Below are 25,005 nucleotides of genomic sequence, written 5' to 3'. Positions count from 1 at the left end.
TCACATTTTGATGAGGATTTATATTTTGAAAAATACAAAAATGTTTTCTTGTTTCATTTAATATTTAATATGATTTATGTACCTGTTTTTAAAGAATTGAATTAATTTGAATTAAAACTTTTTAGTAATAAATGAAGACTATGTTTCCAACAGATGCAACCGTGCTCATTTTACTATAGCAGCCATCTTGTTAAAGTTTTTTTTTTAACTTATAGCGCGAGATTCAGGGGGAAGCCACTCTATTTTACAAATGGCTGCTCTTTTATATAGCAAATCTTGCTCTCAAACACTGCTGTTTAAAGTTAATTGCTGGCCTATATTGATATATTTAGCCATTGATTTAGGTTTACTATTCATATATCTATAATATTTGACACAAATAAATCACAATACACTTCTATTAAAGCCTTGACAATGAGGTAACGTTTTCGTACATTAATAGCCGCGGGCGATTTTACGTACCCAAAATGATAGATTACCAAATATATAAATATATATTATATTATATATTATGTATATTGGATTATATATATTAATAAATAATATTAGGCCTATTCATTTAATTATATTATATAATATATATTATATAGTATTTTATATATATAATATAATACTAATAGTATTTCAATATATTATTCTATATTATACTATATACTATAACTATATTAATATAGGATAGGCCTATTCAATATATTAAAATAGTATGTGTAGCATTTGGACAAAGGGAGATAATTTTCATACAAAAACCTGCACAAAGCTCTTGAGTGATTTTTCAAATTTTGTTTTTACCAAATTAAAAAATTAATATGATATTAATTTCCAATACTCAATACACAAAGCAACCACATTTTCCAAATCTACTGAGCATACCTAGCAGATATATTCCAAATTCAACATAAGCTTAATCTGAAGATTTTGGGAAAATGAATGAATATTATCTTTTTTCGTGATAAACTTGGGGCATATGTATCAAAGCTGCAAAATTGGCAAAGAAAAATAAATCTTTGAAATATTGCCATTTTTGAGAAACTCTGCAGTGCAATAGATTAATCTGATTGTGAGATAAATAAATTTTTGAAAGAGGAGATTTCTGGGTATTTTGAATCTCTTGAAAACTAACTGCAGCGTTACTTCGCTGAGCTGAAAAAAGAACAATCTGGATTGACATGTAACCCATTTTCTGCTTCCCTTGATGTTGCCAGCATTCCCGATGAATTCTTAAATTTGCGGAATTATTCCACGTCACATACCATGTTAAATGAATAACTGCTCACACAACTTTGGTGTAGTATGCACCATTCATACCCAAATGTGAAAATTGATTGCCTTTTGAGTGTTAATTCCTTTTGTGTCTACATATCTTTGCGAGAATAGATTTTTATTACTACTTCAATTAAAAACAAATCAAAGAAATAAATTAAATGTTCAGAATTAAATGAGGTTGGCATTAACAAAAACTTAACTGTGTATGTTGAGGCTTGTCAATAGCATATAATTTCATTCATCATATTAAAACAGTTATCAAGAATAATTCATACTGAAATTCTACGACAAAATAATATTTTAGTGTTTATTAATTTCTTTACTAATTTTGACTTTTTTATTCTATGGGGGTTGCGGGTCACTTAATTTTTATAAATGGGGGTCGCCAGTTAAAAAAGTTTGGGAACCACTGCTCTAGAACAATATAAGAATCTGCATCACAAATGTTAAGACAATACTACTTTATTGCTTAGAGACTTGGAGGGTTCCAATATCAAACCACTACATATTTTCTTTGCCTTTTTCAACTCCCAGTGTCACCTAGTGTAGTATAGGCAAATGACATCATTGCAAGAAATGTCTCATCTGATAATACTAGTTGCTAGTTTCCTCAACGTAAGGTATATCCATCTCCACTTTCTTGTCAGAATTTCTTGCTCCACTGGGATTGGCCTTGTTCTTTTCTATTCTGATTTTTATAAAAAATTGTAGCCTGTTACAGTCTCCATTTTTTATCGACAACTTTCAGCAGCGTGAAATCTTATGTTGGAGTTTAAAACTTGTTGTTTGATCTACTTTGTAGATTGGGATGACATTATTGAGTGCTAGACTACTAACCCAAAAGTCTTGAGTTCAGATTTCTGACTCGAGTCTGTAAGACTTCCTTTAGTCCACCCAGTTCTGATGGATGCCTTACTCAGGGAGATTAAAAGTGGATGGGCATGCACCATATTTTATACCCAGAAATCAAGAGACAGATGAACTCTACTTTATCTGCCCTATGGATTGTTAAGTCTGAAACCAAAGGGGAACTTTACAACTTTTAACTTATTCAAATCAATAGAAATTAGCACTTCAGTGAACAAACCCCTGCAGGGAAGGGATTCGTTTTTTTTTTACCTAAGCACCACTGTATATTTTTCAAATATTTTGAAATGTTTAAATTCCAATCTAACATGAAAATCACAAACTTAATTTTAAAAATATGTTTTTACACTTAACAGCATGGATGGTGATGTGGCGACTATTTTTCTCCAAAATCCAATTTGTTAGAGAACTGATATTTCCTGATGGAGATGTAAAGCAGAAAGATCCAGGTAAAAAGGAAGAGCTACGCAGTAGGAGAGAAAAAAAAACAAGAAAGGATTCTTGACGGTTCCCTGTAATAGTCTTCAAATTGATCTATCTTCACAAGATTTTGTTAGGTTTTGATAGCACACGTGAAGAGTCAACCAGCATTCACCTACAGAATCATGATTGATACCTCTAGTTTAGCAACATCTCAAGTTCATTTAAAAAACTTTTAAAACAAACTGTACCCAGCATTCACTTGTGAGCAGTGTAAATAGCTGTTGATAACTGCAATATGTGTGTAGTGTAAATAGCTTTTAACAGCAATATGTGTAAATATCTATGTATGTCGTCGTTGAGAATAGTGTATGATGGGCTGGTATGTCATCCATTTGTAATCACATAAAAGCGCATTTGTGTCACGCAGTTGCATGGACAAGGGGTTTAGACCCCCCCCCCCCCCCCCCTCCATGATCCCCCAAAATGGCAACTTCCTCATTATTTTTACAGTGCACACGTTGTTTTAACTTCATGGCTACAGTTTCAAAATTTCATGAAACCACAAGTTCATTTTTTATAATTTGTATGGAGAATAAATATATGTATTTGTGGAAAATATTTAAAAACCCACCCTTCCCCTCCATAACAAAATCCAGCCTACGCAACTGATCATATGTTCTGATACATCCTGAAATAGAAAATAATATGTAAAATCTAATTACAACAGTTAAACTTAATATTAAAAATACTTGTCACATTTTTAAACTAAGTGTAGTAAGGATAAGAAATAAAAAGAGTAAAGAGGACTAAATAACATTGCATTTGTATAACATCGGCCTCAGGGGCCTAGGCTTTTTGATTTAGTCTATATTGACATCATTAAAAAAAAACTTTTAATAAAAATGAATTTTTTTGTTCTGTTTCTATTTTATTCCTTTATCATGCAAATAAAATAAATTATCAGAAATATGATCTCACGAATTATTTGTCACTTCTCTTGAGAAGACCCTAAAATTTCCAGTGTGTGTGAAGTCAGCATGAAGACTGAGCCCATAATATATGAGTCCCAATTGTTAAAGGGAGACTTCTTTCTAAAATATGGTGAACAAATGTGTTGGAAAGATAAACACACCCTTTCCTTCACTCAAATCTCTACCTAATGGGTGAATGATTGTTCACTTTTAAATGCCTATAAACACATGTAGTGTGAATGGTTGTTAAATTTATATACACCTATTGTAAATTGTGTTTATAGTTTTTCTTTTTATACATACTATGTTCCACTATTTTTCAAATTAACTATACATTTAAAAAATTACTGCTGCTAGTTAATAACTAAATTCATTTTTAACTTTAAAGAGAATAACTAGTAAAACAAAATGAAGTTAAAGAAGTCATATATTTCTTCAAAATGTTTAAAGCATGGAAATTACTGCCTTATGCAACATGAGAACACCAGAGTGATAAGAACATGCCTAAATAAATATATCAAACCTTCTGCTCTGAAGTAAGTCCCATAACTCCAGAGTAAACATAGGCACTTCGAAGAAGAAAAAAAACAACATTGCTAACAGATTTTAATGCAAATTTCATAAACAATATATATAATCTGCATACAGCTAAATTGTCTTTGCTGTTTTCTCAATGATGCAAACAACTTTTTTTCTTTGCATAATCATAGAGAAGTTCTATAAATTAAAAAAAACTTAAAACATCCTACTTAGTGGTACTTGATGTTTTTGGTTTTACTTATCTATCCAGTGAACACGTTAGGGAACTTTGCTTAAAAAAAACAGGTAAAGGAAAATCATTCATGAAAACACTAGATACTTTTTAACAGTAAAAAATATTCCGACATCAACCCTATGAGTAACATTATAAGTTCTCTAAAAATAGCTCATCATAGTAATTAAGACTAGCCCCACATAATATATTAAATTATTGATGGGCCAACATAACATTTTGAGTATTTTGATCAATTTAATTAGTTATAAATTATAAATGTTCCTACATTTATAATTTATTTTGATATAGTACTGACAGTAATAAAATACAAATTATGCAAATTAAAGCTTCAAGTGTATAGCGCCATACATCAATAAATTACTGTACATTTTTTGCAACTTGTGTAGGATCTTTCCTAACACTTTTTATCAAAATATATAATACACCGAACTAGCTTCCAGCCCCGTCAACAATTTCTGCATTTGAAAGTTGCCCCTGAACCTGACAAGAATTGTTTCTGCTAGACTCTCCAGCCACATTATGAGCTGAGATTATAAGTTGACTGTTGTAGTTGTCTAACTCTGAGTGACCGTAGTGACTGCTCTCCCCCTCTGCCACCAGCAGCTGACCCTCAGTGTCTATTGTAATTAGTTGACCGGAATCCTCTGAAGACATGATCTGAGCATGCCTGCTCAGGAGCTGACCAGCTGTTGTCAGCAGCTGACCATCATCTCCACTTGTAATGATGAACTGACTGGATGTGCCAGGGGAGGAGTCTGTAGTTGCCAGCTGGACACTAGTGCTTGAGGTGCTGTTGCTGACCAGAGCATCCGGTGATTGCTGTCAGGACCAGATTCAATTATAGTCAGTACACAAAGACAGGACCAGATTCAATTATAGTCAGTACACAAAGACAGGACCAGATTCAATTAGAGTCAGTACACAAAGACAGGACCAGATTCAATTATAGTCAGTACACAAAGACAGGACCAGATTCAATTATAGTCAGTACACAAAGACAGAGTGATTTCTAATGCTGTCAGGACCAGATTCAATTATAGTCAGTACACAAAGACAGGACCAGATTCAATTATAGTCAGTACACAAAGACAGGACCAGATTCAATTATAGTCAGTACACAAAGACAGGACCAGATTCAATTATAGTCAGTACACAAAGACAGGACCCGATTCAATTATAGTCAGTACACAAAGACAGGGGGATTTCTAATGCTGTCAGAATCAGATTCAATTATAGTCAGTACACAAAGACAGGACCAGATTCAATTATAGTCAGTACACAAAGACAGGACCAGATTCAATTATAGTCAGTACACAAAGACAGGACCAGATTCAATTATAGTCAGTACACAAAGACAGGACCAGATTCAATTATAGTCAGTACACAAAGACAGGACCAGATTCAATTATAGTCAGTACACAAAGACGATTTCTAATTATGGTTTGTGGTTGGCCGATATGTGTTAACACAATTAGATTAAAGCTGCCCAACTTAGCCTCACACTGTTGTATGTTAGAGTTAAGAAGTTCTAGAATAAATACATAGATTGTCTTATTAAAAAAAACTGATAAAAAATGTAAAGTTTAGGCTTTTGGCATTTCAAACTCATTCAATTTGTTGTTCAAAAACATCTATATCACTAAACAACCATAAAAACTTAAACCGCAGTCCAAACCTATAAGAAACTGGCATTTGTTAACTAAAAAAACCTGTTAAGTACTATATTACTTATCAAAGTAATGCTGAAAGAAATCTTTTTGAAACTGACCACTTCCTCTGGGTTATAATACTGTATGACATATTGACTGCCAGGGAGCATCCCACTGGCATCCCCAGTCAGTAGCAGCTGACCATCCTGCTGGACTGTGATGTCCAATGGCTCACCATCTTCATTGACCACACGCAGCTGATTCTCACCACCCTGATAGAAATTGTTTTTTTTAAATTACAGAGCTACAAAAATCTTTGGAGAAAATCTAACACATCCACATATTTTTTCTTCTCTAATGAAATAAAAACAGAAAAGTAGTTGATAACGTATAAAGTATGTCAGAAATCAACAACAGTTAAACAAGAACATGATGGGCAGGTAGTTTCCTACCTGAGACATTCCAATCAAATGCTGGATAAGATTAACAGCTGACAGTGACATGTTGCCATCATCATTTGCCATTTGTAATTGGAGCTCTTCTGCACACACAAAAATTGATCATTGCAATTAAAAATTTAAATAATGTAATCCTAATAGAATAAGAAAATATTGACCATCAATTTTAAAACAAAGGGAATGAATAAAGACTGACCAGAGGGAGGCTGACCTGCAGCCTCAAGTTGTTTGTTGACTAAAACTGCCTGCTCATCCTCATACTGGACAACCTACAAAAAGAAAATCACTCATCACAAACTTCACTGGTAGAATATACGGATATAATTATATAAATAGAAAAAAAAGGAATAATTTTTAAAAAATAAGGTTTTGAAAACAAGCAAAATATGGACAAGTAGTATATGTTAAATAAAAAATAAGCAGTTATTTAACTGCAAAAAAATCTGTATGTTAGTTCAAGGCATAAAACTAATATAAGTCCAAGTTAGCTATCATAACTAGGTACCTAAACACCTACTATTGTATCTGACTTAAAGACACAATGGTTCATTGGAGATAATAAAGCATGAAAACTGAATAAAAAACTGAATTAAAAAAATAGGCTGAATGAAATAGTTTACCTCAACCTCTGATATCTGCATTTGTTCCATGCCTGCTATGTCTTGAATCTGGACATGATGCTTAATTTTCAGGTGGCGTTTAAGATCTGAAAGGTTCCCAAACAAATATCCACAGCTCAGGCACTTGAAGACCCTTTTCTCAGGGGACATGACTGTGGTGTCAACCACCTCATCATGCACAAAGGCTTTACCCTGCAGACAACAGCACAAATATGTGACAGCAGCTCAACATTAGTTTGGTATAAATAGCACAACTGGCATCTTAACTCCCAGTGACAAATCACAAAAACAGCTGGCATACCTTGTGCTCAATAAACATGTCTAGAGAGGTTCTAATAATTGAAAATTGTAAGCAGCCTTTTTTATCCAATAGCCAGTCCATCAATAAGTAGAAATTTTGAGTCTGTAAAGGACCTACTTTGTGACTTTTGGCATAATGTATCTTCATGTAGCCCTGGGTGTTGGCAGAAAAATCACAATGTTTACAGATGAACCGCTTTAAAACCTCATGAGTCTCCATGTGTCTCTTTAAGTGGCTGCTCTGTGTTGCCTCATAGGGGCATCTGAAACATCACCACATGCCAGGCCAAAGATATAGATACAGGGTGTAATACTACAATTTTACAAAGTTTAAGTATAGGATGTATCTCTACAATTTCAAAGTTTAGATATAGGATGTATCTCTACAATTTCAAAGTTTAGATATAGGATATAACTAAAAGGAAGTGTTTCTACAATTTCAATAATAAACACCTGTTTAAAACACAAATTCATTTAACAATTTCATCTGCTAGAGATGGAATCTATCAAATCAAGAGAAACACATTTAAAGATGATGAAAGCAAGTCAAACTAGTACTAACTTATCACATTTAAAAAGTCAAGCTAGTACTAACTTGTCACATTTAAAAAGCTTTCCTCCCTTGTGTGACCTAACATGCCAGCGGAGCGCTGTCTTAGACTTGTACTCTTTCCCACATTCTGAACAGGAGAAGGGTTTTTCTGTAGAGTGGCGCAGCATGTGGGCCTACACAACAGAAACATGAGCTCAGTATAACTGTATTCAAATCATTAAAAATAAACATGTCTACAAATAATCAATGGCGTCCATCGTATTCTTTTTACAACTAGCTAGCCCCACCCACAACTAGAACACATTTTATACCTGGAGGTTGTTTTTAGAGCGACAGGCATACGGACATATGGGGCAGGCAAACGGCTTTATGCCTTCATGTATCCATATGTGCTTCTGTAGCTCAGAGTTAGCCCGGATAAACACACGAGGACAATGTGGACATTTGAAAGAACGTCGACCTGTTCAATTTTAGAACCTCAATTAAAACGGAAGTCGACCTGTACAATTTTAGAACCTCAATTAAAAAGGAAAGTTTGTAATTGTTTCAAGCATGAAGCACCAATGAAAATTCTAAAGCTACCCATTTTCCCGAGAGGTTTGTGCCTATAACCAGTGAGCTTTTCTAGAGTTTCTCTGTCCATATCTTTGTGGGTGTTGAGTATATGGGCTCTAAGTTGTTTCATTCTGAAAATAAGTTAATTAAGTTGATCAGGACAAACAAAGATCATGGTAAGAACATTAATTATACCTGTAGTGTCTTATCTGATCAAACTCATGTGAACTACTGGAAGACCAGCCCACCAAACCTGCATGCCACACCCACCAAACTTGTATGACCCACCCACCCACCAAACTTGCATGCCCCACCCACCAAACTTGTGTGACCCACCCACCCACCAAACTTGCGTGCCCCACCCACCAAACTTGTGTGACCCACCCACCCACCAAACTTGCATGCCCCACCCACCAAACTTGTATGACCCACCCACCCACCAAACTTGCATGCCCCACCCACCAAACTTGTGTGACCCACCCACCCACCAAACTTGTGTGACCCACCCACCCACCAAACTTGCGTGCCCCACCCACCAAACTTGTGTGACCCACCCACCAAACTTGCATGCCCCACCCACCAAACTTGTATGACCCACCCACCCACCAAACTTGCGTGCCCCACCCACCAAACTTGTGTGACCCACCCACCAAACTTGCATGCCCCACCCACCAAGCCTGTATGACCCACCCACCAAACTTGTATGCCCCACCCACCAAGCCTGTATGACCCACCCATCAAACTTGTGAGGACACTCAGGACAGGAGAGTCCACTGATGCCCAGGTGCTTGAGCTGATGGTTCCACAGCCTAGCCCGAGTGGGGGCCAGAAAATCACACTCCTTACACTGGAAGGCCACCTTCTCATGCTCTCTCTCTGAATGTTTCTTTAGTTGGTCTTTAGTTGTAGCGCGGAAACTACAGTTGGCACAGGCAAATGGTTTGTCACCTGGTATAGACCAAAACGAAAAATCTTTTTGCATCAAAACAAGACCAAAAATTTATTTACAACTTTTTTTACCATTTGATTTGTTGAACACAAAAAACAAATTAATGAATTTTTAACAAAACTAGACATTCTTTGAGTCTGTATTGTCAGCTGATTATTTATGTTTATTTTCTTGAACAAATTTTCCCTGATAAGCTTCACAATACAAAAGCAGCAAATCTACTAAGCAAGAAACAGCATCCGGTTACCTGTGTGGGTCCGAATGTGAGGCTCATAATCAACTTTACTGTAGAACAGCCGGCCACAAAATTCACACTCCTCCGTGCCAAAAGTTTCTCTCATCTTGTTAAAGATTTGCATGGACATGTTTCTGTATCCCAGCCTCTTGATCAAGGCGTCAATTTTTTCCTCCTTGCTCAGCTCTAATTTTTGACTGGCATCCTCCATTATCTGCTTCCCACTTTCTTCACCAGCAGCTAAAAACATGGAACAGAAAATACTGACAGTTCTAGTCAGCTCAATGATAACAGACCGATAGAATACTAAATTTTTTACATATTATGTTCCATACGATGAATTGAAAAATAAGAAGATATGACAAAAAAACATACCAGTGCTGCCACCATTTGCTGCATCCCCAGAATTGTGTGCAGGATCTAACTCTCCACTGTCCTCTTGAGCTGGACAAGCCAGGTTGTCTAGGGAGTTCTCCTTATCATTGCCATCAAGGTCATCATTGCCATCAAGGTCATCGTTTCCCTCTAGATCAGAGCCTGGGTTCTGCAGCATCAGCAGAGATGGGGACTTGGATTTCTCTTGACCATTGTCTTCCAGGTCTTGTCCCGACCCAAGTGGGCTGATGGTGTCACATGAATCTGTCTTGGTCAGCTCTTCCTTGACACTGTTCTGCTCTTGGATAAACTGCCTGTACTCTGAGACAAAGTCACTCGACTGCTCCTCTAGTGTAGGTGGACTAGAGTCGGACTGAGAAATTCCTATCTGGCTGATGTCAGACTGTGAGAGGCTGTGAGACACCTGGCTAGTCTCTCTTAGTTCTTCTGGCAGGTTCACGTACTTGCTTCCTTCACTTGTTGTGCCCAGAGGCTCAGGTAGGTAGAGGGACCTGGGGTTAGATACACAAACAATCAGCCACGCAGGTACAGAGACATGGGGTTAGATACCAAAACAATCAGCCACGCAGGTACAGGGACATGGGATAAGATTCACAACCAATCAGCCACGCAGGTACAGGGACCTGGGGTTAGATACACAATCAGCCACGCAGGTACAGGGACATGGGGTTAGATACACAAACAATCAGCCACGCAGGTAAAGGGACATGGGGTTAGATACACAATCAGCCACGCAGGTACAGGGACATGGGGTTAGATACACAAACAATCAGCCACGCAGGTAAAGGGACATGGGGTTAGATACACAATCAGCCACGCAGGTAAAGGGACATGGGGTTAGATACACAATCAGCCACACAGGTACAGGGACATGGGGTTAGATACACAATAAGCCACGCAGGTACAGGGACATGGGGTTAGATACACAATAAGCCACGCAGGTACAGGGACCTGGGGTTAGATACACAAACAATCAGCCACGCAGGTACAGGGTGTTAGATACACAAACAATCAGCCAAGCAGGTACATGGGGTTACATACACAAACAATCAGCTGTGTTTTGAATGTCATATGTACATCATTGGCCTTACTACGGAAGTGGATGATGGGTGGTTTGGGTTATGGAGACACTCTAATTGTTCATATAAAGTAGAGTTAAATTAATATGCTGCACTTAAAATGGCATCAAATAAAATTGCCTTTTTTATAAATGCAAGGTGGAATTGATAAGTCTGCAATAAAAAAAAAAATGATACATCTTTGGCAATATGAGATAAATAAAAAATCCTGATGAGCTGAGAAATAAATGGAGCTTTACCTGCTGATACATTCCTCTAGCAGAGACTCAGTAGAAATAGTTGCATCACTGTGTGCAGATGTCAGGTGCTCCATAAGTCTGATTGTACTAAGGAACTAGAATAAAATATCTAACTGTCAAACAAATCAACAAACACTTGTAGATACACACTTGTAACAATAAAGTAAACAAGAGATTAATGGTGAAGTGATGCCTACCCTCTGATCACACACAGCACAGCAGTAGATGACTCGATGTTTTAGGTAGTGTTTGTCAAGGTACACCCGCCTGCTTGCCCAGTAGTCACATAACTCACACTGTCAACAGTTTCAAACATTAGATCATAGTCACACAACTCACACTGTCAACAGTTTCAAACATTAGATCATAGTCACACAACTCACACTGTCAACAGTTTCAAACATTAGATCATAGTCACACAACTCACACTGTCAACAGTTTCAAACATTAGATCATAGTCACACAACTCACACTGTCAACAGTTTCAAACATTAGATCATAGTCACACTGTCAACAGTTTCAAACATTAGATCATAGTCACACAACTCACACTGTCAACAGTTTCAAACATTAGATCATAGTCACACTGTCAACAGTTTCAAACATTAGATCATAGTCACACAACTCACACTGTCAACAGTTTCAAACATTAGATCATAGTCACACAACTCACACTGTCAACAGTTTCAAACATTAGATCATAGTCACACAACTCACACTGTCAATAGTTTCAAACATTAGATCATAGTCACACTGTCAACAGTTTCAAACATTAGATCATAGTTTTTGAATAATGTTGTATTTGTAGCTAAACAGATAATATTATTAGAATAATGTTGTATTTAGCTAAACAGATATTATTTGAATAATGTTGTATCTGTAGCTAAACGTATATTTGATTATGTTGTATCTGCTATCTGTATTTAAACAGTTAGTGTAATTTAATTACTGTTGTATCTTTTACCTCGAGTTAAACAAATGGCATACTTAAACCGTGGTGGAATCGTATAAACAAAAGCAAATAACCTGCTGTACATAGGGCAGATCTTTGATGTCATGAATGAATAAGTGGCGATCACGGTCAACTCTTTTTTTAAACTTTCTGTTACAAATATGACATTGATGGATAACCGTGGTTCCTTTTTGCCCTCGACCCTAAACATGGAGAAATTAATTGTGTTATTAGTTGTGACAATTGGCAGATATGACAGCTAATCCAAAAAAAGGTTAAATAACCCAATGAACAAAACATAACTCAATCACAAGTCACTTCCTGATTACCCCAGCAAGTTCTTAGCAACAGGGGAGATAACTCAATATTTATATCCAGTTTACTTGAGATATGAACTAGGTTAAATTAAAAACAATGTATAGAACATGCTACATTTAAGTTTTGAAGAAAACTTGGCACAAATTACACTTAAAAAATAATATGCTTAAATAAACTGTAATTTTTTAAATGACAAAGGCATATTAAACTTTATGTTGCATGTGCACTTAAATCTTCATATTGTAAGTCCATCTAAAATCTTTATATTGCCAGTTTAAAAAACAAATAGTCATGGTAATCAAAGAGTACTAACCTGTAAAAATGTCTGTAAATATTCTTTTCCTCTTTTATCCGTGTGATACTTGCGTATGTGGTTGATGAGTGATTTCACCGTGGAGTAATCTTTCTGGCACAGCATACACTGTGACCTGCGGTTGTCATGGGTCATCTGGTGCTCAGCCAAGTGACTTTTGTTGACAGTTTTAAACTCACACTGCTCACAGCGATAAAACTGGCCAGTGTGTTTCCTCATGTGTGTGTAGAGGTTACCTGTCAACACAGTGACATGCATTTGACAGAGCAGGTACAAGCTTTATAAAGAACAGGACTAGAGATTTTATAAACTTTTTTATGCTATACAAGTGGGGATGATATGGTTGTATGTTGTATCACATGACTGAATGGTGTATCGCATGACTGAATGGTGTATCACATGAATGAATGGTGTATTGCATGACTGAATTGTGCATCGCATGACTGAATTGTGTATCGCATGACTGAACAGTGTATCACATGACTGAATGGTGTATTGCATGACTGAATGGTGTATCGCATGACTGAATGGTGTATCGCATGACTGAATGGTTTATCACATGACTGAATGGTTTATCACATGACTGAATGGTGTATCACATGAGTGAATGCAGCTGATGTAGCTTACAAGTCAGGGTCAACATAGAGGCTGTTTATACTCCTAAAAGTTAAGAGTGGCGAAATAAAATCAGCTCTCCCTATCTAAACAATCATGAAGACTTTATAGTTACTGGCAAAATAATTAAACTTATACTACACAATAATACATCATATTTACCACCTTATTTTTATTCAGATTAAAAATAGAATGTTTAATTGGTTTCAGATTTGAAAATACCTGTAGATTTTCTTCCCTAAGGTTTCACTTTGAATATACCTGTAGATTTTCTCACCTTTGGAATTGGTTTCATATTCACATTTATTGCACTTGAAAGGCTTGGTGTCCGTGTGTGTAACACAGTGGAAGCGGATGTGGGAGAGGGACTTAAAGACCTTATCACAGATGTTGCATGAGTAGACCGAGAGGGAGGACATGGTGGGCGTGTTGTACACCAGCCCACTCAGTTCGTTCAGCTCCTGCTCTATGATGTGGATACGGAACATGTTGTCTACCTAAATAAGACAACAAACAAGCATGATGTGGATACGGAACATGTTGTCTACCTAAATAAGACAACAAACAAGCAATAACACTATAATAACACTATAATTTTTTTTAAATTCTGAAAAATAAAAAAAAAACTGTTTATTAGAAATTGTGAACAATATACATACTTGGGACAAATCAACATCAATGCAGGATTCAAACTCAGACTTCTCATCCTCAGTTTTAAAAATGGGGACATTTTCCATGGACTCCACGGCCACCTTCAACTGTTTAGCCCCAATGTTTTCCTCACTCACATCAGTATTCAACTGAAATTACAATTGATTGGAGACTTTTCATCTAATAGAAGAATTAGGTTTACTCATAACTTCTTCATTTTGTTATAAACATTAACGAAAATGATTTAATCAAATGTAGATAATTCTATGTGACATTAAAAACAAAAGACCACCTTATAACTAATGCGTTTTCTTTTCTTTCCTCTTCTACTTTTCCAGGGCCATTTTTCTTTGTCAGACTCATCTTTATCCATTTCATCTTCATCTTCTTTCTCATCCTCATGATCATCATCTAGTGGAGCTGTAAAGTCATCTTCATCCTCTTTGGCTCCTGAATCTGGCTCCACAGAATCATCTTCCTCTTCTAGTTAAAGACAAGTTTACAAGAGTGAATGTTTAAAGCTAAAGACAAGTTTACAAGTGTGAATGTTTGAAAAAGACAAGTTTACAAGTGTGAATGTTTGAAATTGTTCACATATTGAACTGTAGTGGAGCAGTACTAACTTGAAACAAAGTAAAATAAAAAACAAAATATTTTTTACCTGAGTCAATTTTGAGGATGTCTTTTTTAGTGATATCAACATATGAAGAAGATGCGAGGCACTTGTGTGTGTTGAAGTGACGTTCTTTGGTAAAAGTTCTTTTACATTGTGGACACACCAATTTCCCGTCTGAACCTACAGTTAAACAACAGTCATATAATTAGGGTAGAAAGACATCTAAGATAATATAAACTATTATTTAGATCAGGAAAACCCCCAAAATTTAAACCAATAAAAACCCCTACAGTTAAACGAAGAAAATCTCTAGTAGTTAAACTCCCAAAAGTTAAACCATTAAAATCTCCAACAGTTAAACCATTAAAAACCCCAGTTAAATCATTAAAAACCCTAGCAGTTAAACCCCCAACAGTTAAACCTCCAACAGTTAAACTATTAAAAACCCCACAGTTAAACCATAAAACCCCCAGCAGTTAAACCAGGGCAACTACCTACTTGTTTCTGGGACTGTTGGTCTAGGTGCAGTGGGAGGTACAGCTTCAATTATTTTTATTTTTCCTTCACCGGTCTTTGAACGTCCAACACGTTTCTCTGAACATTTGAACAAATCATTTTCAATCATTATATTAAATTATGTTGTTCTGAGCGCTTTACTAAACAAACTTCAAAAGTAATTAAAAATATATGATCCAATATGTTGAATTTGTCCCGAAATGTTTTTCTTACTTTTTGGCACTGCAACAATATCTGCATCCTGTTGGTCCAGTCCTCCATGTGTGTCTTTAGCTTGCTGCTCACTGAGTGAGGGATCCGTTTTTACAGTCACGCCAGAAACAGATCTAGGGCGATGAGAAGCGTTAAATTTGAGTTTTAAAGTATCAATATTCAATGTGCTCAAATGATAACACTAACAACACTCAATGTGACAAAATATTGAGACCAACAAATTCTTAATGTGACAAATTTCAAAATATTGAGACCAACAAATTCAAACAGTGACAAAACACTGAGACCAAAAACTCAGATGAAATATTCAGACAAGTAAAATGTGCAAGAGAAACCTGTTGAGAATGATCAAATGTGTGCCCCCAGCAGCAGGGTGGGGCTCCATGTCTCCCTCGTCAATACTGGCTCTCTCCAGCTCGGCTTCCATGTTGACATCATTCAAAAAAGCCAGTGACGCGGCATTGTTCAGTGACGCGGCATTGTTCACTTTCTCATCTGCACGTTCATTAACATTTTAAAATTTTACTAAACATTTATAAACAGTAAATAGACCTAAACTATACTTTTTGATTTTGATGGAAAACTTAATAATTATGTTTTAAACCTGATAAATGTACTCAGATATCTTTTTACTGTCTCCACCTACTGAGCTAAACCTATCAACAGTGTAGGTGATTCCTGTACCTCTCTCTCCCATAGGTTCTGTGGTCAGGCTGGTGATCTGGCCGGAGTGGTCCAGCTGCAGCTTGATGATTTCTGTCCTGTGCTGGCTGGTGGTGACCTTGAGGGGGTCAGTCTGTCCACTGGCACAGCTGCTTTTCTTGTGGTACATGAAGTCATTCAGGTCGGTGAACGTGTCTTGACATGAGCCACAAATAAATGTGTCAAGAGGCATTTTGGTGGTGCTACTCCCAGAACTAGACTTGGCTTATAAACTAAACAGATTCACCTGGAAAAAAATTGCTTTCAAATAAATTTTTGTTTAGACAACAGATTTATACCATTGGCTTGATGAGTGCCCCCCCCCCCCCACATTGGTAAAGCAACACATCAAGTGACACCAGGGTAGAGTAGAACAATTCTCCAGTCAGGACCCCCCCCCCCCCCTAGTTTGTTTCATTTACCATACAAAGCAATGTTTAACCTTATAGAGCTATAAAAAAAATACCTGCCAGTGTTGCTCCAGATGATATGCATTAGGTACTAACTTCAAGCACTAAAATATGGTACAAGGAGGGGATATCTTATTATCACTTTACCAGTGAGATTTCTCTCTTAGCCTGAAATCTGGTACCTACTGCAATGCATTATTATGTGGATCCATCTTTTTGTTGCATTGTGGTCAGTGTCTTCATGTTTCAAAATGAACTGTGGTCAGTTTATGCTTGTTTAGAAGTGTGAAAGCTAACATCTTATCAATTTATTCTCTAGTTTGTACATTACTATAAATTTGCCAACATCAATTAGTTAGGTGACACATGGTGCCCCCTCCCCCACTGACAATTTTGAGTCTTCCTTACCCTGAATGATGCCTAATATTATAACTTTAAAAATAGTATAACTGTAAAAGCTTGTTAGCTAAAAATTCTATACACACATTGTAAAGCTACTGCTTGCCAATGTGTAATTATTTCTCTGGTGCATGGTGTCAATAACACTAGCAAAAAGATAATTATTCAGTTAAAACTATAACTAGAATGAGTTGAGGTTTTCATTACACATCTAGACAACAGTCTACAAATGTTTTTGTGTGTTCACCTTCCTCATACCATACATTTTAAAATACAAAAACCAGACAGAACACAACAAACTGTTGAGACAAATTTTAAAATACAAAAACCACAGACAGAACACAACAAACTGTTGAGACAAATTTTAAAATACAAAAACCAGACAGAACACAACAAACTGTTGAGACAAATTTTAAAATACAAATACCACAGACAGAACACAACAAACTGTTGAGACAAATTTTAAAATACAAAAACCAGACAGAACACAACAAACTGTTGAGACAAATTTTAAAATACAAATACCACAGACAGAACACAACAAACTGTTGAGACAAATTTTAAAATACAAAAACCAGACAGAACATAACAAACTGTTGAGACAAATTTTAAAATACAAATACCACAGACAGGACATAACAAAATGCTGAGACAATTAAAAAAAATGTTCCATAGTTGTAATAGAGTTTATTGAATAGTCCAAGCAAGTAGAAACTTAAATTCAGTTATCACACACCAGGAATATTATCCTGACTGACAATTTAGTGAATCAAACTCTAGGGTAATATAGCATTATAGTTACTTTCAGACCACATAACTATTTACTGTATAAATCTCATAAGGACAAATAAAACTTCATGTATATCCCAGTCTCCAGTAGGACACAGTGATGCTGTAGAGGTAGAGGCCACTTTTGGCTCCAGCTGAGACTCTGGTTTAAAAATTAACTGTAAAATTTATTTTAAATAATTTTGCTGCATCTTCACTTCACATACTTTTTTTAAAGTACCCATTTAAAAAACATTGCAAATCAGTGGAATAGCTTATATATGATATAAAAATACATGAAGAAAAAAAAAACTCCACAAAAATAACACCAACATCTTGGTTTTCTAAAATCAAAAAAATCAAACAACATCAGCACCTAATAATTATTTGCTAAAACTAAAAGTACAGCAAACAAAAAAAAAGTACATATTTAAAAAAAAAATAGTTGTCCGAAAAATTGATTATTTGATTATAACTATATATGTTACATTGAACGAGATAACATTTTGTAACTTCAAACAAACATTAAACATATTTGAGTTGTATTCAAACAAATTAATACAAAAAACTGGTACTTTGCTTAACTTATGATCAAACAAATTAATTCATTCTTGACACTATCACTATCAGTAATGTCATGTCTCTCAATACCCTGGGTATAAGCATTTAATTGTAAAAATAATTACAGTAACAATAAAACCATGTATATTTATACTGGGCTGGAGGTTAGTCTGTTCAACAATGATTTTAATCACATTTTCAGATTACAAAACTCATTGAACATTTTAGGTACCATGACAAAATAAGCTCACACCACAGGGTGCACAACTGAATCACAACAAAATGAGCAAAACTAACTTTTTGTCTTATTGTTCCCATAAGTTATGCCAAATTAACCACTTACATAAAATGGTTTAACATTGGCATTTTGATATTAAAAAATACACGCAGTAATGATACTTTACATGAAGACATGGAGTCTACCACTGGAGTTAGCACCAACAACTGTGCATGTTGTATTGGGGTGAAACACATTCAGACTGCACACAGATCCTAGCCAATTTTCATCTGTAAGTGATCTTAACAGTGTTCCATCAGCATTGAAAACTTCAATTTCTCTGGGACGATTCATTGAGCCAGAAACAAACACACCCTCCACAGTTGGGTGCCAGTTGGGCTGGAATTTGGTCAACCACCGCCCTGTGAAGTTGTTGTGCTTCATCTTAATGCTATGTTGCAGTGTCATGTCTTTGTTAACCGTATAAACCATGATGGTATCATCTGCAGCACAGGACAACACTTTTGTCCCTTGAGGAGAGAAGAAGGCACTGGACACAGCTTTATGGTGGTCATGTAAAGATTGGATAGGCTTTGGTGTTTTTGAACCCATGTAACGCAAGTCCCATAACTGGACAGTGGGGTCAATTCCTGCAGTAATGAAGTAATTGGAGTCAACTGGATTTACACTAACTGAGCGGAGGCTTTTCTTGCTAACTGGGTATTTTGATGCAGAGTGAGGATTTCTAATGTCAAGAAATGTGACATTGCCGCTGAACTGAGACAGCAGCAGCGTATTGGGGGCATCAACAAAATTAAAGTTTCTAAAAAGGTCATCATTTTCTTCAGGAACAGAATATACATCATTGAAAACACCATGCTCAAAGTCGCCACAGCGTAAAGTAGCATCATAACTGCAAGAAAATAATTTGTTGGGTGCTGCTGGGATAACACTCAGATGGCTGACAGGTTTAGAGTGAGGTTTAAATGCTTCAACATGAGCATCGTCAACTGTGTCTTCAGCCGGCACATGCCACAGTCCGATGTGTCCATATTTGTCCCCAGCAAATGCCAATAAAATATCTGGAGATGGATGCCAAGTAAGTGAGAAGACACGGCCAGGTACAACTTTTGCCACTCTGTACTCTGTTGTCTTTATTTTATTCAATCTGGCTACAAATTTTTTTAAATCTACTGATGTTTCTGCTTGTAAAACTGGCTTGATGCCACAAATAAGAGATGAAACAGGATTACAGACTTCATCTGAATCAGTGCCTTTTTTGGAGTACACACAATCTGTCATAGGAATAGGCCCTGGTGGCAAACGTGCATCAAACTGTGAAGTTTCTGTTTTAGGTTCTGGGGATGGCAGTGGAGTGCCTGTTGGATCAATATGTCTGATGCGCAAACTCTTTCGCAGGAGAGTGGGCTCTGGAGGTTCTTTCTTAATTTTCAAGCCTCTTTTAGTTGATTTTAATTGTTTTTGTTTAAGTTGTAGTAGTGATTCTCTTTCTTGCTTTATGCCAAGACTGGCAAAAAAAGCTTGGTTAGCTTTCATGTTCTGTTCTCTTATTTTTAGGTAGTTGAAAGAATCAACATCAACAGCCTGATCTTCAGAACTTGATTGAACATCCAAGTTAACATTTTCTTTGCAGACAATCTGTAGATCTAGTTCTTTTTTGTTACTAGTTAAACTTTTATCAACTTTTGGCAAATAATCCAGTTTGGAATTTAATTTTTGAAGCTTCTTTGGACTTGACATTTTTAATTTAGTATGTGATTCATCTTGAGAGTCATCAACTTCAAGTTTATTATTAATTCTTTTTGATCGCCTCATTGTGGTTATTAATTATTTAATTTATTGATAATAAGAAATTATCACTAGGTCTAGAATCTACTATTTTACACTATTACTATACTAAGCTAAGATTTAAGAACTAGAATCTAGATCTAGATTCTTCGAGTCTAGATCTAGATTTTGATTCTAGTTACTAGATCTACATCTAGATATTCACAGATATTGTAACTAGATCTAGTGGTAGACTATCTTTTCTTGTTCATTTTCTTATACAATAGATTTAAATCTTGAGAACTTAAATGCTTAGGCTTTAGGGAAAACTTTTGTTTACATTAAAACGTTATGACTATGAACATAGGCTAGGCTAGATTAAATCTAGAGCTCCAACGGGAACTACGAATAATAAAACCGCGCCAAAGTTTCGTAGGCTAATGTTTACGAACAGAAATAGAAGTTAAAGTACGAAAATTTCCTCACAACACAGCTCCATCATGAACAGAGCTGTGCACTGAACTTCGTGTTTACGAATTTATTATCACTTTATTTAGCTTATTTTCGTGTTTTATAATGTAAACTGCTAGTATAAATAAAAATAAGCGACATTATAACTCACCACAACAGCGAATTCAATCTTTTCATTATTTTGTTCTACGGCTAGAAAATGGCTGCCAATAATATTTGTTTAACGTCTCGTAAAATCTCTTAACGAATTCGAGATCAAAATAGGCCAAGGAAAATAACAACGAGTAATAATAAAGTTACTTCGTATTATATCCCTTTGAACGCCACCTAATATATTAGGTGGCGTTCAAAAACTTGAATCTAACATCCAAGACTAAAATGCCACCCTCAATCAAAGATTGGCACCCAGGGCCGGCGCTACCTATAAGGCGAACTAGGCGGTCGCCTAGGGCGCTGTCCGTAGGGGGGGGGGCGCCAAAATGGGTTGGAAAAACAAATAGAAAGTTTGAGGGGGGGGGGGTGCAAATCAAAAGCTTGAGGGAAGGGGGGGGGTGCGAATCGAAAGTTTGAGAAAATTGCGGGGGGGGGGGGGGGGAAGGGGCGCTTTTAATAAGTTTTGCCTAGGGCGCTAAATACCCTGGCGCCGGCACTGTTGGCACCAAATCGTGTATTTTACAGCATTTAGTTTTAATATTACGCCAACTGAGAACAAAATCTTTCAGCTAGTGGTATAGTTAGTATAGTACAAATGGTAGGTGCAGTGAGGTTAATACAATAAGTAATAAAACAGATAGTGTTAGTTACCTCACAAGTTAAAGACAGTTACAAATACTATGGACGTTTCGACCCAAGGTCTTCGTCAACACATTATCTGTTTTATTACTAGTTAGTATAGAAGAATATGTGCAAAGGGTGGACTGGCCCGCCGGACTAGCGGGAAAAATCCCTTTGGATTCAGAGTTTCTTCCACATGCATATCTTCGGAGGGGGGGGGGGGGGGGGGCTCGCCCCCCCCCCCCCATCGCCCCCGAATGAAATGGAATTTATATAGAAAACATACTTTCCACAGGAAAATTTAGTCCACCCCCCCCCTGAGAATATCAAGTGCCCCCCCCCCCCCGCCCCGAGGAAAAAAATTCTGGAACAATTTTTGGATCCCCAGGTAAAAAAAACCCACGTGGGCCCATAATGAACAGGGTTGTACGAGGCCTTTAAGTGCTTTGATTAAAAAAAATTGAATTCCCATTAACCACCAGGCTTTGATTGGGAAAATAATACACAATGAAAATCTTAATATGAGGTTCAATATGTGGTGCCTCCTCCCCTACCCGCAAAATATTTATCGCCTCCCATGATTATATATATATATATATATATATATATATATATATATATATATATATATATATATATATATATATATATATAATTAGTAGATTATCTCGCTAAATTGTATATAACTTATCTTATATAAACAATTTAGTAATTTCATTGTAAAGTAGATCCACCGTGTGACAACAATTCACAAACAGATTTTCTCATATCGGGCCTGATAATCGCGTTTGAAAATAATTTTAAATTCGCCTTTATCTCATTACTAGGCATGCTGCCCAGCTTCGCTTAGGCTTTCGAAAACATTGCGAATTTGAATGCTTAATTAATTCGCCCGAGGGTCGGTCTACGACCTCAGGAGTTATGAAGAGGTTCCTCCGTGGACATTTTTTTTCGATTTATAGCTCATATAAGGCGCCGGTCAGTCGAGGTCAGTTTTGACCCCATCATCGTAGACTTTTCAGCCAACCGGCCCCCGTGTTCTGTCGCCCCAAGGCAAGATCCTGCCAAATTTGAAGCGCCTGCGGCGCCGGGAAGTGCCCTATCGGGCACCCGACAACTTTGCTTTATATATTACTAGCCGTCCCGGCCAGGCCCTGCTCTGGCTTCTGTGAAAAACCTTTCTGTTAAAGACCATTACCTGTGTGTTTAGTAATCATCATAAACCCGGCATTGCCCACCCAAACCACAACCAACCAAAACAACAAAACGCAAACATAACGCTAACACAATTACAAATACAAACGAAAACAAAAACCTAACAACAAACCCAACCACAAACACCAATACAAACACAAAGAAAAAACAAACAAAAAAGCAAACGAAAACAAAAACCTAACAACAAACCCAACCACAAACACCAATACCAACAAAAAAAAAACAACGAAAAAGCAAACGAAAACAAACCAAATCCAAACGCAAAACCAACCAAAAACACAAATACAAACCCAAACAAAAAAACACAAACAAAAACGAAAAAAGAAAGAACAAAAACGAACCAAATCAAAACGCAACCACTAACGCAAACCCACCTAAACACAAAGAAAACACTAACGCGAACATAAACGCCCGGGGCGGAATCACCTGTTTTAGCTTAATGAACGACTATAGTACCCCAACTTATTCATAGTCTTTTGCACTCACTTAAACGAACGCGCCTGTTTCAATTTAATGAACAGTTATAATACTCCAAGCTTATCCGTAAAATACCTACAACATTTGCACTTGATCAATCCCCGCTAATTATGTAATTTTTTTTTCCCAACACCAAAACAAAGTAATTAAAAAGTAAATTATTTTCCACAAAATGCAATGGTTTTATAAAGGGAAGTAATTGTGTTTTTCCTAATTTATCAAAGGGAAGTAAGTGCTATAAGACTAAATAAAGACATAATTAGAATTTTTGTAAAAGATGATATTTTTTTAAAACTTGTGTTTAATGAACATGCCGACAATTATTACTATAATTTGAAAAATGAAAATTATTTCCCAACACTTTCAATAGTAATTTTTTAACTCATAAATTTAGAGAAATGCGCACGATAATATTATAACACTTTAATCCATCGAAGACCAACGACAAACATATGCATTACATACAGAACTGAGCTTTATATATTAGATAGAGATTAGCAAATTGCATAGATAAACAAAGATTTCAATAAAGTAATTAAGGCCTGAAATACTTCAGTATAGAAATGTATTATTTGAATAGATTCTAGATATAGGTAGGGTCTACATAAATTTTATGAGTTTAGGCCGGAAAAATTGTATTGTATACATTTCATAGTGTACGTAGATCTAAATCAAATTTGAATGAAATAGTTCATTTCTTTTTATTCTAAACACTGCAGATGACGTCATTAGTTAATGTATAAGCAATAGTGACGTCACAGTTTTATGCGTTCTTTTTCACATCTATTAATGCTTTTCCGGTTGCATAAATAAAATTGTTTTTCTACATTCGAATACGCCTTTATTTTTTATTTTTATTCTTTAAATAAAATTGTGGTTATACATTTAAAACATCTAACATATTATTTTCAACAAAAGTCCGTATAAAGTTCTCCATATATCGCTGCCGTTTCTGACTTGATGTCCGGCGAAAATATTTTGCGGACAGAGAGAGAGAGAGAGAGAAGAGCGCACATGGCGTTTTATAAATTAGGATATGCCCGCCAAAAATTGTGAAAAGATTAACTTCATATCTGGCAAGCCGGTCAAAAGTATTTTAACACGAAGGTTTGATATGGGCTATGGTTTCCTGTTTTTTGTTTTGTTCTTAGGACAAAACTATTTAACTGAGCTTTATGGGCAGAGTTTCTTCCAGGCCCCCCCCCCCCCCCCGAAATTTTTTTACCGCCCCCCCCCCCCCCCCCCCCCCGAACGAAATGAAATTTATATAATTTATATAGAAAATATATACTTTTAACAGTGTCCGCCCCCCCCCCCCCGAAGAAAGTCTACCGCTCCCCCGAAAATTTCAAGTGCCCCCCCCCCCCCCGGAGAAAAAAGTCTGGAAGAAACACTGTTTATGGGCACCCCTATTCGCCTATTTAAAGAGAGCGATAAGTCATGGAAGTGGTCCTATGGTGTGCCTTCACACTAACACTACAGCTTATGTAGTTATTTTGCCTTTTTTTTCTTTTACAAAACCACTAGTGCAAAAAAAAATATTTTGTTGTTAATGGGCAGATTTGGATCCCCTAAACAGCCTCCCCCATTCCGGGATCTGGCAGTATGGTAGATCCACCCTGGTTGGGGGGGGGGGGGGGGGGTCCCTTTTAAAGGTGGGGTAAAGGTGGCGCTAGAGAGGGATCTCGTCAATTTAT

General features: G+C 36.4%; 2 protein-coding genes across 2 annotated transcripts; both read right to left on the bottom strand.

Annotated features, from left to right (window-relative positions):
• Positions 1–3,933: 3,933 nt before the first annotated feature.
• LOC131936048 (zinc finger protein ZFAT) lies at positions 3,934–21,127 on the bottom strand. The gene is made up of 25 exons (XM_059292878.1): positions 20,994–21,127; positions 16,211–16,475; positions 15,862–16,021; positions 15,527–15,639; positions 15,296–15,391; positions 14,843–14,977; positions 14,474–14,664; positions 14,190–14,330; positions 13,808–14,027; positions 12,916–13,151; positions 12,359–12,487; positions 11,530–11,628; positions 11,333–11,427; positions 9,994–10,505; positions 9,631–9,858; positions 9,169–9,382; positions 8,462–8,565; positions 8,191–8,339; positions 7,922–8,052; positions 7,445–7,589; positions 7,027–7,218; positions 6,603–6,675; positions 6,401–6,489; positions 6,068–6,220; positions 3,934–5,118 (listed from the first exon to the last, which is right to left on the bottom strand). The coding sequence occupies exons 2-25, from the start codon at positions 16,419–16,421 to the stop codon at positions 4,729–4,731; spliced, it is 4,206 nt and encodes a 1,401-aa protein (XP_059148861.1). The 5' UTR covers positions 16,422–16,475; positions 20,994–21,127; the 3' UTR covers positions 3,934–4,728.
• Positions 17,718–20,499, bottom strand: LOC131936049 (WD repeat-containing protein 76-like). Its single transcript, XM_059292879.1, has one exon. The coding sequence runs from the start codon at positions 20,417–20,419 to the stop codon at positions 18,767–18,769; it is 1,653 nt and encodes a 550-aa protein (XP_059148862.1). The 5' UTR covers positions 20,420–20,499; the 3' UTR covers positions 17,718–18,766.
• Positions 21,128–25,005: the final 3,878 nt, after the last annotated feature.

This window comes from Physella acuta, unplaced genomic scaffold (assembly GCF_028476545.2).
Source record: "Physella acuta isolate Inbredline_101_S28 unplaced genomic scaffold, ASM2847654v3 ptg000166l, whole genome shotgun sequence".
In the NCBI taxonomy this organism is placed as follows: Eukaryota; Metazoa; Mollusca; class Gastropoda; family Physidae; genus Physella; species Physella acuta.
The sequence above is the reverse complement of the archived record's forward strand: the minus strand, read 5'-3'. Positions and strand labels throughout refer to the sequence as shown.

Excerpts from the sequence above, each read along its gene's own strand:
- LOC131936049 (XM_059292879.1), bottom strand. The coding sequence starts at position 20,419 with ATGAGGCGATCAAAAAGAATTAATAATAAACTTGAAGTTGATGACTCT.
- LOC131936048 (XM_059292878.1), bottom strand. The coding sequence starts at position 16,421 with ATGCCTCTTGACACATTTATTTGTGGCTCATGTCAAGACACGTTCACC. Across the intron at positions 6,490-6,602 it reads TGCAGGTCAGCCTCCCTCTG|AAGAGCTCCAATTACAAATG; the intron begins GTCAGTCTTTAT and ends TTGTGTGTGCAG. Across the intron at positions 5,119-6,067 it reads ATTATAACCCAGAGGAAGTG|CAATCACCGGATGCTCTGGT; the intron begins GTCAGTTTCAAA and ends TGGTCCTGACAG.